Here is a 12,627-nt window from a genome sequence, read left to right as displayed (position 1 = left end):
GGGGTGTTTTCATTTTGGCTGGCCCCTTCATCTTGTGTTTAATACTCTATTGAGTTGTGAATGTGGTTGCTTTATCACCTAGGATCTTCTGGTACTGCAGCAGTTAAATAAAAAAGCAGAAGCACTTAATGAAACTGGGCTGTGGGTTTTGATGGCTTTAGGCTTTTTTATGCTATTTATTTAAATGAGACTCTTTAGATGATGCACTCCCAACATAGATGAAGTGGTATTTATAGTTCAGGAATTCCAGCTGCACCATGTCAGTGTGGTAGTGTCTGTGTGCGAGAATACCTTTGGCTGTTGGTAGTTGACTGTAATAAGGTTGTTTTTAAAAGCAAAACCAGAACCAGCTCTGCACACACCCAGGAGGAAAGAATGTTCTGCCCTGGCTGAGGGAGGAAGTTGTGCTCGGCAGCGTTGTGAACCCACCACCAGTTTTAAGATGAAGTGTCTTGAGCTGCAAGGAGGAGGTGGTTCTGGCTGTTCTGTGGACCAGACCCAGTTCCCAGGCGTGTACTCTCATAAGAGCATCTGCATGGGGAGGGGTGCCAGGGCTCGCTTTGTTTCTGGTTTTTTCCCCTCTTCACTTGTTGGCAATTTGGTTGTTTATCTGGAAATTTCCCTACAAGCTCAGTGCTGGTGAAGAGCCGTGTGGCTGCCTCCAGTCTCCAGCTACAAGTGCTTGGGAGGGGACTGTAGCCCAGCCACGCCGCAAGGCCTCGGGAGAAGGAACAGGCGGGTGTCTGTGCCCTGCGCTCGGGAGCAGACGGGTCCGGTCTAGTTCCCTCTGGTCTATAGAGTAGGTCCTCAGTGAGACTTGGGGGGGGTGGTGGCTCTTGTGTCTTGTGATGTCCAGATCCAGGGAAACCTCTCCCAAGCCTCCACGTTTCTCTGGGATGGGGCAGTCTGAGACCATTTCCAGGAGAGTGTGACATGATGAAGTTGTTTCTGGTTCTTAACGGCACTTCTGAAGACTCTTACCTTTGATACACTGTATGTGCCCGTTGCTTCACCTTCATCTGTGCACTTGCTGTAATCCTTAATACTCGGATGCTCTTGTGGGTACAAAGTGAAAATTTTAATACCAGCGTTTATGGGCAAATTGGAAATGGTGGTTGTGAGCTGCTGCAGCAACTGACTGAGCCTCTTGGGTACCTGCGAAGCGTAAACCACGGGAGGGTGGGAGCCCTCATTAGTTGGCAGATGCGGATCCTTCCCTGCGTGTTGGTCTTCCCCTGCCCTGAAGTAGCCACGGGAACACAAAGTGTCTCATACAAGTCAGCAGTCACAGCGCAAGAGTCTCGTGTGGCTGCCTGAGCCCAGCATGGGTTGGAAATCAGCATTTCTAAGAGGAGCTTTTATATTTTTTTTAAACCGTCAGGTTCTGAGTCATTTGAGTGTGTCAGGCAGAGGTCTTTCCTCATTTCACAGGTCTGCAATTTCAATTTTGAAAGGCAAAAATGCCTTCAAACGCTCATCCAGCTGCTAGGGAAGCAAATGCAATTCAAAGGCACTGCACCCTGAGGAACCCGGGTAAGTTCTCTGCGCCAGGCCCACCTCTTGTAAAATGAGGATGACTCCAGGGGTGGTGAGGCTGAAATCCTCAGGGCTGTGGCAGTGCCCTTTGTGGTCCTGCCCAATACATTGTATCCATGCAAATGTAAATGGATGAAAGATGTAAGTCCCCGGACATCTGCATGTTCGGGCAACTTTCTCAATTCTTGCCCTTTTCCCGAGGGAAACGTTGACATTTGGGGAGCGCTGAAGCCAAACTGCCAAGCACAAACCAGCAACAGAGGAGGCTCAGTAAAAAGTCTGTTCCTTTCAGCTGGTATGAAGGAAGAATTAACAGCAGCAACCCAAAAACTGTTCTTGCCCAGGTAAAGGTAACCAGGTGTTGAAAACAGAGGTATGAGGCTGTACTGCTGATTTATGGGGAGCTGGCAAATCGAGCTGGGTAAAAGCTGCTTCCCAGTAATTACTTTCTTCCTCTGGTTAGTCTGAGCAAAGTCCAAAACCCTGACATCAGCAAGGATCATCGCAGTCTTCCTCATGCTCGCAAAATGTAACCACGATTCCCATAAAACTGGCCTGAGGCAAGCTGCTGGGGGGAGGCTGGTTTGTTTGTGGGTGGTTTAGGTTGTTTTGTTGTTGTTTGTTTTTTTTAAGCATTAAGAGAAATGGTCCCTTGGACTTCCTGAAGCATGGGGAGCTCTTTGTGGCTGGTGGAATGTCTAGTGTGTCTCTGGCAGGGACAGCTCCTGTCCTAGGATGTCTTGTCCTGGGGTGACCAGCTGCCATGAGACGTCACTGCTGTGGGACTGTGGGGGCAGCACAGGTTCTGCTTATTCCTGACATCTTCTGTTTCCCACTGAACAGTGTTTCTGTTTCCTATGGCACAAAACATGTGCTTTACTGTCCTGAACTTAACTGCCAACAGCAGCTTCTGCTTGCATCTCTTCAGGCTGTGGTTTGCAAGGGGGAAATGGTAATGTCTTGTGCCTTTTTTTTTTTTTCTTTGGTTCTACACTACGCATGGACACTTTGCAAAATACATGAAAATCTTCGTTTCCTTAAGAGCCAAAGCCAAGGTTGTGCAACACTTCCATGAATTCCCTCATGCTCCATTTAAATGGAAAAGAGCAAACAGCCCGAGATAGGAAATGTGCGTTGAGGGCTACAAGCCTTGCAGCTGAGCAAGTCTGCTTTGGTAGCACCGCTGCCTGTCGGCTTCCGAAATTAAACAGCAGGAAAAAGCAATCCTTGTAATACTGCATGAGTGGTACTGATGCATCCTGTAGTTTACACCAAACATTTTCTCCTTGTATGTTCAGAGCAGGGACCTTTGGAGGTGAAATCTTTTCTCTTTGCCCAATGTCATCTGGTCGGGAAATTGTGAGGTTATTTCTGGCAGAGCTCAATTTTCCTTGAGAGCTTTCCTGTCACTTCTAAGTCACCTCAGGTCCTACTGGAAAAAGTTGTAAAATAATCCAAGTCAAGCAGGCTTTAATCTTGCTCAGTTCTGTCTTACATAAGTGTGACATTTTGAGGGCATACAGTATTTTTCTGATGCAGCTACATGTGCTACTACATTTGCTTTATAGAATATGTGCTATGGAGAAAGCTTAGAAACCTTAAGCTGAAAGAAATATTCTGTTATTCTAAGAAAATTCCTCATATTCTGCTACTGAACCAGGTCTGCACCACCCAAGTATCCGCTCTTACGCACAATGAAACCCAACGTGAGAAGCCAAATCTGCTGCCCGGTGAAGGCAGCACATGGCATCCTCCTTCACAACCTCTCCCAAACAGTTTTCTGTGTACACTTGGCAGTGGTGCCTTCATGGGCAGCGCAGCCAGGGACGTTAGTCTCTTGCCAAGGTCTGTGGATGTGATCCAAGATACCATTTAAAAAGGAAATCTGTTGTCTTGATTCTAAAAATGGACTGTGTTATCTGCCCTTCCAAAGGGATCTAGGGGGGATTTGTCTTGCTTGGGTTCAGATCTGAAGATAATACCTAAGCCCCCTACCCACCATCTGATTTTTAGCACGTAGGAAGGAAGGATGGACGGATCTTTGGGTTGGTTGGTTTGTTTTTTACTGGTTAAACTAAAAGATTCTTATGCCAAGTTATTGCTGTTTCTGTTGTTTTCTTAAAACCTGGATTCCACTGTAAATCAAATCTAGCCAAACCTGAAGCCCAAACCAGCCAGCTTTGTTACTGTTTTCTGCTCTCACTACTCCTGTCCTGAAGCATCAGCTCTTGGATGAGTCTCTTCCTGCAGCAGCAGTTGAACGGGGCTGCAGCTGTCTCGACCTGGATGAATGGATGGCAGCTGCTACATCTCCCAAGAACACTGATGTATGTGCAGGCTCGTGGTCATTATTTGCCTAGAACAGTTAGAAATGGCAAGTTTATGTGTAAAAGTTATGCAACTTCTTTTTTTTTTTACCAGAATGTTTTCCGTATGCTGGTCTCTTCCCTTTTTCTTTCATTCTCTCCTCCCTGGTCAGTACAACTGCAACATGCGGAGGGCTTGTGTTTATATTTTTAATAAATGCAGTAAATGCAGATTCTGCTCTGGTCAGAAGAGGCCTTCTGCCATAGTAAGGAAAGGAGCAGTTGCCTGATTCCTTAGGAACGCTGTTCTTCCCCTACGAATTTATATAAAAAGAACAAAGTAGTAAAGGTAGGTCTGATACTTACACATCGGCAATCAGGTCTCAATGCTGGTGCACAGCTGCTAGGAAGCTCTAGGATAATAATAAATAAGATCACGTGGTTTAAAATAGGATCATTTTCATTTTGTTTAGGTCAAAGCTTGTTGCTATGATGCTGCATGTATTTCAGTATTTTTTTGTTTCAGGAAACCATGGAGACTGTCTTTATTCCCTGCTTTTTTGTTCAGGTGATGATACTGCATGACATTATTTCTGTCTTTCCATTGACTCTGGAGTCATCTGGGAACCTTAAAAACAAAAAAACCCCACAAAGTAAACAGAAGGCATAACTCCTCTGGGAAGCTGTATCTCCTACAGGAGCTGATACTGGTGTGCGCAAGCTGTCCTCTATGAACTTTACTGGGTGGATCCTGAATATGGTTCAATCCCACCAATAGCTTGTCACCAGAAATCTATAGTAACACCATGGCTTGCCACCCAGGCTCTCAAGCAACCAGCAATCCCAAATCCTTGCTATGTTTGTTATGTTTCAATTGCACTGATTTTTGGTATTTCATGCCCTTTGTGTCTCTGGTGCATTTATCTACCTAAGAATTGGTTGGGTTGTATTTTCCCTGTTCTTACTGGGAAGCAGACGAGCGGAGGAGGATTGCCTGGAGCCGTGCAGCCGGCAGGTTAGTGTGGGACTCCTACTCAGCCTCCCAGATCTCGCTGTCTAGCTAGCTCTTGTTTTTTGACTTTTAGTTTATCAATTTGGATTTGAAGTGCTCCCTCAGAGCTGTGACATACCAGATTGGACTTTTTTAGAGGTAAATAGAAAGACTGGGGAGAAAATGAGATAAAAAGCAAGTTGGTTATGAGTACATGAGAACTCCCACAGGACATGTGATTGCATTTTAGCAGCTTGAAAATAGGCTTACGTGGGACAAATCCTCCTTCTGCATGCAGACTGTGGCACCTGTTTGTGGCAAAACTGATCTTGTCAGCAATTGCTTTTAATGTCCCTTTCTCATTCCTCCGTTGGGGTTTGTGTATGCCGAAGTTCTGGCTGGATTAAACAGGCTGCCAGTAGCTCTGGTTAGCAAACATGCCTGCTACAGGTTGGTCTGCATTTTTGCTCCACAAAACAAGTGTGTGTGGCTTTGCTAGGGAGGGCCCAAAGGCAAACCACAGCTATGTTTTGAGCATCCAGATTGCTGTGTAAAGACACACTAATTAATGCCAACTGATGTGGGCTAACAAAGGGATGTCGTCTTCCTTATTACTGCCTAATGCTATAGTAGCTTCTTTTGCTGCTGTTTTCCCTACTCCCATGTCTCTTACCTGAGACAGCAGTTCAACCTGCCCAGCTCCTCTAGCTCCACCACTGATCATGTCTTCACCTGCTGATCCTCCTGCAAAAAGGCCATGTGTAGATGGCTCTACTTGAGCAGGAAAATGTTTTTCCTGCTTGGTGCCAGTATGACGCTGACCATGTGAGTGCCTCTCATCTGTTGTTCTTCCCACTGGGCGGTGACTTTGCAGGTGTGTTGGTGGTGACTGTCTCTTTGACCTAGGTGTTCCTGCATGGCTCTTGTATCTCTGCTGAGGCCCCCAGCTGATGTAAAGCTGCTTTTTTTTTTTTTTTTCTTTAAGTTCTTGAACTGAATCTTGGTTTTCAGAAGGGCAGCATATAAAAAAAAAAAAAGAAACAAACAAAAACCAAAACACTTTTAAAGATATTTATATGAGCAAACACTATACGTTGACTCGTGCTTGGGCAATAACTCTTGCTTAACCATGGTCCTGTTGGGTGGCAGCAGCAGTGAGCTGAGCAATGACTGTACTGTCTGCCTGAATCCTCACCCTGCAAAGCATTTGTTCCTTGCAGTTGAGATCGGAGGCTAATCCCACCCAGCAGCGAGTCCTGCTGGCCTCTACAAAGCTGTGTTTTCTGTGTTCTCTCTCTTCCCCTGCACCGATGCCCAGCTCAGCTATTTCTGCAGCCTGACTCACCCAGCCCAGTCTACCCCAGCACCTAAAATACGTGTTTTAAAGCAAGAACCCTACTGAGCATGCTAGCGAGAGAAATGTCATTTCTCAGGCATTTTAGGGAGACAGGTAGCAGCTGACAGTGCGGTTTGGTGGCTCAGGCATATGTAAGGGGACACGGGTGCTGCTTAGCCCCACGCCCCGGGGTGCGGGGGGGTGCTGTGGACTGGTGTGCGCTGCCGCTGGATGTCACTGTGGCTGTATGGGACTCTGCGCTGGGAGGATGGCTGCGGGTGACGATGGGTCCTTGCGTGGAGCATTCGAAGGGTGGTAGGATGGTACCACGGAGCTGGATGGAGAGCCGGCACCTATGCTGTGCATGCTTCTATGCAATTCTGGAGAAAAACAATTTTCATGTTGCCACTGGTTATGCAGTTTGGCTTTTTTTTAAAAAACAAAACCAAAACCCACCACACCTCTTTCCCAGAGCCTCAGAGAGCTGAGAGGATTTATTTCTTTACTCTTCTCAGGCTGATTTCTACAGCTTTCAGTAGTGTACAGGAGCCAGAAGATTGTGAAGGGAAATGATGCTCTGTTCTAGCTCTAAGCTAAGAAATGAGTCTGGTCTGGTATTTTCACTAAGTCTAAAACCAAGGTTGGGACCAGTGTTTAAATTCAGATGTGTGGGGTTTTTTTTTTATTTTTTTATTTTTTTTTAAAAAAAGGCCTAAAAGCCCAAATGTGAGGGAGGGAGAAGTTAGATCCCTAATTTTAAGATGACTGATGAGCAAGGCTAGTGGATGGCTGCTCATTAGCCTCTCTCCTTTAACAAAACTCACAAAATTATCAAATTATCATGGTGACAACCTCCATCACTTACTAATTAAATATTGAATCTGTAATTTTATGCTCACTCATCTAAATAACAAGGCATTTGCAAATAATCTATTTCTGTTGCACTGAGCGTGCCGGTCCCCCCTGGATCCACAGCCTGTTGTTTGTGCTCTAGCAGGGAGCCGACTGCTGTTCCCTTCCCACAAAGGGCAAAGATGCTTATTTTTCTCCCACTTGTCTTGCATAACAAAAGGCATTTGTCAACAGTTACATAACAGCAGAATTTGTTGCTTCTTCTATCAGCTTTTTTGGAGGCAGCCTTGTCCCCAGCGCTGTGCAGCCCTAGCTGGCAGGCTCTTGCTGGCTGCAGGTTGGTGCACACTCCTCAGCACACGCCGGTGCATCCCAATAGCGCACGACGCAGTGTGACTAATGCTTGTCACCCACTGATTGGGTTTTGGCTTTTTGTTTTATTATTTATTTCCCCCTCCCTCTCCTTGGAAAGGAAGATGTTGAATTGTCTGGTTTGGTTGTGATTTTTATTTAGGGGAGCAAAAGGATGGAAAGGTGGCTGGGTGAGGGGTGTGGTATTTGCTTTTTAATACTTGTTTGGAGGTAGCAATGGGGAGCTGCCCTCAGCCACATGCCCTGCAGGAGGAGCAGAGCTTGTCCTTAGCTGAGGTCATGTCCTGGGCTCCGTGAGCCTCTGAGAAGGGCTGTGCTGGAAATGGAGCTCAATTTCCCTCTCTGCAGTGCTCACAAATTTAAGGGAGCAGGAACGCCTGTTGCCGCCTGCCTCCTGGCGCTGCCAGTTGCTTTTTTAACGTCTCCCAATTAATCACGGGCGTCTCACACTAGCAACAGGAATTTGTGTGGGGGTTCTTTTTTCTTTACAATAGGTTTGATTTCCTCATTGTTGGAATATCTCTTTAGAGCCTTAAAAATAAATCGATGGTTTTGTTTCCCCATAAACTAAAAGCAGAAACTGCACGGCTGGCTTTCCCCTTTCTCTCTAACTGGAGTAGAGAGCTGTTTACCTGCAGCCTCAAACTTATTTATGGCTTTATCACTGCCAGCTATTAAATGACCACAGCTCCCTTTTTGACATGAAGCAAGCAGTGTCCCAGTAACCCGACAAGGTCTAGCCTGCTGCTGTTTTCTAATTTACTCCAAACAATTTCCTAGCTGATTTTTTTTTTAAATTGTAGATCTGTTTTAATTATTTTTTAATAAACTTCTTAAAGTATGTGTTTCTTGTGGACCTTTGAACTTCCTGGTGTACTCAGCCTTTGCTCGGGAGATATGTTTATGGTTGCTATAAGTGTGCTTAAATGGGTTAACCCTTCAGAGTCGGTGTTCTTGGGAAACAGTTCGTTACTATTTACTGCCTTTGTATAGCTGGTGCCCAGGTACAGAACTCTGTTTTGGCAAACACAGCCTTTACCTAAACTAGGTGCTTGTTTCAGAGTTTAACTCTTACATCATCAGATAAAACTATGGATCAGATTTGGTCTGTAAAGCGTGACTGGAAACATGAGATCAGCAAACAGCTCCAAAAATTGTAAATCACGGTGCTGGGGACACCAGCTCAGCTTCCCAGAGCTAGCCAGGGAAAGCTGTGGGTGGCTGCCATAGCTCAGTGCCCATGTTATAGTAAGAACTGCCAACATTTGCAGGATTTGTGTCCCTTAGGTAAACAGACTTCTTGGTAATAGGCTTCTCCTTTGACATGGATCGATCAATGTAAGCTGCATGGTATAGTTATCCCCTTAAAGTTACTACAGCAGAAACACCTTATGGGGTATTAACTTTCCTGTTTGCTTACCAGAAACTTATCCATTTGGTTGTTTTTGATGTACTTATATAGGTTCTGCAGTTGCTTTCCATCCATCTCTGAGAAAAGGGAGACAAATTGCCACAACATCCTTGGGAAAAGAAAGAGATAGATTGTACATGTAAATACAAACTTCAACTTCTTCATTTTGCTCCCTAGTTCTGGCTTGGTGAGTGTAACCACTGACATACATTTTGCACAGCTTTTCTTTTTTTTTTTTTTTCTTTCTTTCTTTTTTTTCCTCCCCAAAGCTCATAAACTTTGAAAGAACTGCTCTTCCCTAAGCACGGGAAGGGTTATTTTTTAACTCAGGTGGCTACTTAGGAGCCTCTTTACTTGCAAAGGGATGTTGCTGATGGGCAGCACATTGAAATTGGCCTTGTGCTGGGCAGGACTAGGGGCCACATGGCCTCTGCTAAAATTACCTGCAAGATCTGTGAGTATTTGGCAGTTAGAGCAAGCTATGCAAGTCTCCTGTAGATACCCAACCTGATTTCCAGTGCCTGGAAATGCAGGGCCAAAGTATGTGTCTAAATGCCTGCTGGGAGCAGCAGGGGCAGGAGCCTGTCATGCTGGGAGCACCACCAGTGCAGTACTACCGGTGCCGGGCAAGATGAGACCCTTCTGCCAGTGCTTGACTTGCGAGGCTCTGCAGTACTGTTGGAGAAACAGATCCATGCGGTCCCCGATTATGGTCAAACTTTTCTTCGTGTACTTCTTTTTTTTTTCTGTGGGGAGGTGCTGCGGTAAATGCAGTTTCCTAAGCGACTTCTTAAAGGGTCTGAAAAGGTCCTTGCACTGTAAAGAAAAAGGGTTAGCATAGGTGTTCAGCATTTTAAATCCAGGTCTTGAGCATTCCTTTTCACTAAATAAACCAATTAAATCGCTGGCTGGGAAGCCCTGAAGGAGTGTTATGTTTTGGTGTCTCCTGTGTCGACAGTGGGGAAGCTGACACGGGTGTTCAGCAGGACCTCTGTTAGGCCCTCCCATCACTGCAGGAGTCGCTCCTGCATGTCCCAGGGCTGCTGACACCCTGGGCAAAGTGTGCTGAAGGTGATATGAAAAGGAAATTGAGGGATTTCCAAGACTGGGAATTCCTTTTTAATGTTGTAGGCTGAGAGGTATAAATTTCAGGCTACAAAACAGCTGCTGTTCTGCAGGGAGGGGGAAAAGGAAACTGTTTTACTGCTTTTCTCACGCTGCCTCTTTCTGTGGCCAAACCTTGGATGTGTTGCAAGCATCTGCATGCATGTGATGTAGGAGCAAACACTGTGTCTGGGTGCCTTGGTTTTTAGTGGTTCTTTTTTCCCTTTTTTTCTTTTTTCCCTTTTTTCTTTTTTCCCTTTTTTTCTTTTTTCCCTTTTTTCTTTTTTCCCTTTTTTCTTTTTTTCCCTTTTTTTCTTTTTTCCCTTTTTTTCTTTTTTCCCTTTTTTTCTTTTTTCCCTTTTTTTCTTTTTTCCCTTTTTTTCTTTTTTCCCTTTTTTTCTTTTTTCCCTTTTTCCCTTTTTTTCTTTTTTTTGTGTGTGTGTTTTGGGTTTGGTTTTGGGTTGGGTTTTTTTTGGTCTGCTACATGCACTGGGCCTTGACTGGGGCTCTGCATGTTTATGTCATGATGCACCAGGGACAGGAAAGTCATATCCCACCGTGGGGGTGGATGGTATCAGGTGGAGCTCTGTGCCTGCAGTACAAGTGATGCAGAGGAACCAAACCACCATAGCCAGGGAGCATGTGGCATCATGTGAAATGATAATGTAGCAGTACTTGTTCTGAAAAACTGAACTATGTATGTGAAATGTGATTATGTTGTTTTTGTTTGTTTGGGTTGGGTTTTTTTTTTGTGGTTTTGTCTGGTGGCGTCTTTTTTTTTTTTCTTTTAAACTAAAGGTATGATGGTCCTGATGACTGGAAAATAGTGATGAGGCAAAAACTTTCAGACATGGAAGAAGGCTACAGGATGAAGTGCCTTGTCCTGCTTTTTTGCTCCCTCTGCTAAATCCTGGGTTTTATTTGCTCCCTTTGTCTTGAGAACCTGGGATGCCACCAACGACTTCTATTGCTAAATTCTATTCAGTATCTCACAATTTTGAAGGTGTCCTGATCAAGACCGTCTGCGCAGCAGATGAGCAGGGTCTTGCATGGTGGAGCACTCTCGCTGCCCGTTACAAAGGCTGCCTCCTTCGTCATGCCAGCCAAATCCTTCTCTGTGGTCTACAAATTGCCAAAGCCACAGGTTAGTCTTTCAGTTCGTGCAGATCTTGCATCCTCTCTTTAAAAGACTGCTATGGACAAATCCTGTCCTAAGGCTCAGGAGTGTTTCTCTTCCTGCTAAATCATTTCACATTGGGTTTTCAGAGGTGCTCAATGAAACTAGGTATTAAATTGTCATTAAAAGTCCATAAGAACTAGGTGCCTATTTGAAAGTCCTTTTTGGAGATCCTGCCTCCAATAAATTACAAGGTAAACAATGACCACTCATTCCTAATAGCATTATTCAAATATGGGCTGGCAGTTACTTGTTCAGTGGAAATAAGTGGTTACAATGGGTTCATTGTAACGCCATACTGCTCCATACACAGCTTCTATTGATGGCAAAGGTACCATGGCTGACCTGCTGCAAAGCCACACTGGAAACAAAATAAAACGTTCAGCTATTGAACTTGCACCTCACTGTCTGGGGAGAGAGATATTTTCTCTTGCAAAGGGCAGTGGCTGTTTTCCCTGTGTCAACGTTTGTGTAGGTAACTCCTCCACTCATCTTCTGGAAAGCAACACTTATATAACTGACTTAAACACAAGCTTATGTTGCCTTTTAAAATATGCTGAAGTGTGTAGGAAGAGAAGTCCTTTCCTCTCTGACATGTTCTGCTCCCTTGAGAAGATTACTTCTCTGCAAATTTGATCCCAAACCACATTTCAGAGGCGAAACTGAAGCTGGATTCTGCTTTGTTCTTGCTATGTGCCAACCTCTCTCCCTGTGCTCACCTGGCCAGCAGTGCCATCCCTGCTGTTGTCCTTTGCCCTGGCTCCATCCACTTCATCCTTAAAGCCTGCCTCCTCCATGGGACACAGACGCCCTGTCCCCTGCCCGGGGCCCCACTCACACCAGGCTGGAAGGGAAAACTGCCACAGAGCTGTGTCTGGACCGAAACATTTTGCGGTGACCAAGGAGACTGGGGTGCCCAGACACCGGTTCAGAGCTCCGCAACCATGGAGACAGCTGGGGCCCTCCAGCCCCACAACACTGTGGCCCTCTGGAGTAGAGTGTCGCCTCTCCCCATCAGTTTTGCCATTGATTTGTGGTCCTAAAGATATAAGCAGAAACCCCTGGATTTTCCCCTTGCTGGTAGTCGTCAGGATGTTCAATGCTACTAGTGGCTTCTGTGGACAATGGGAGGGAAAAGTCCCCTGCTTTGCTTTGTTTGCACCTGTTGGAGCTTGGTGGAGTCTCTTGGGCTATTTGTTGGTGCTGGGTTTGCACCTGGAGCAAGTCCAGCGCCTGTAACCATGCATCAGTCTGCATTATTTTGGCCCCTGAAGGCGGTACAAAGCGCAGCTCTTCCTGAGTCACGCACATGGCAGTGTGCACCACACTCCTTATCTGCAAGTGTGGGTGCAGCTCCTGGCATGAGCAATCAGTTTTCCTCTACAGCTTGTGCACCAGCAAGTTCAAGATGGGCCCTTCTCCAAGTGTCCCACTGCATTTGCTGAGCTGTGCTGCAGGAAAGCACCAGCCCTGAGGCAGGGGCCAGAGACTCTGGCTCACATAGGACCAGGGATGGTCTCTGTAACAGAAGCAGTCCCATTT

The 12,627-nt window shown here is 45.7% G+C and overlaps 1 protein-coding gene across 1 annotated transcript; it reads right to left on the bottom strand.

Moving 5' to 3' along the window:
- Positions 1–5,604: 5,604 nt before the first annotated feature.
- Positions 5,605–11,882, bottom strand: C1H17orf64 (chromosome 1 C17orf64 homolog). The gene is given in 6 exon segments (XM_037400977.1): positions 5,605–5,775; positions 5,777–5,859; positions 8,813–8,913; positions 9,433–9,620; positions 10,902–11,030; positions 11,805–11,882. Coding segments are annotated over 6 exon segments (750 nt in total).
- Between the last annotated feature and the right edge of the window lie 745 nt (positions 11,883–12,627).

The sequence above is a fragment of the Falco rusticolus genome, chromosome 1 (assembly GCF_015220075.1).
Source record: "Falco rusticolus isolate bFalRus1 chromosome 1, bFalRus1.pri, whole genome shotgun sequence".
Taxonomy (NCBI): Eukaryota; Metazoa; Chordata; class Aves; order Falconiformes; family Falconidae; genus Falco; species Falco rusticolus.
The sequence above is the reverse complement of the archived record's forward strand: the minus strand, read 5'-3'. Positions and strand labels throughout refer to the sequence as shown.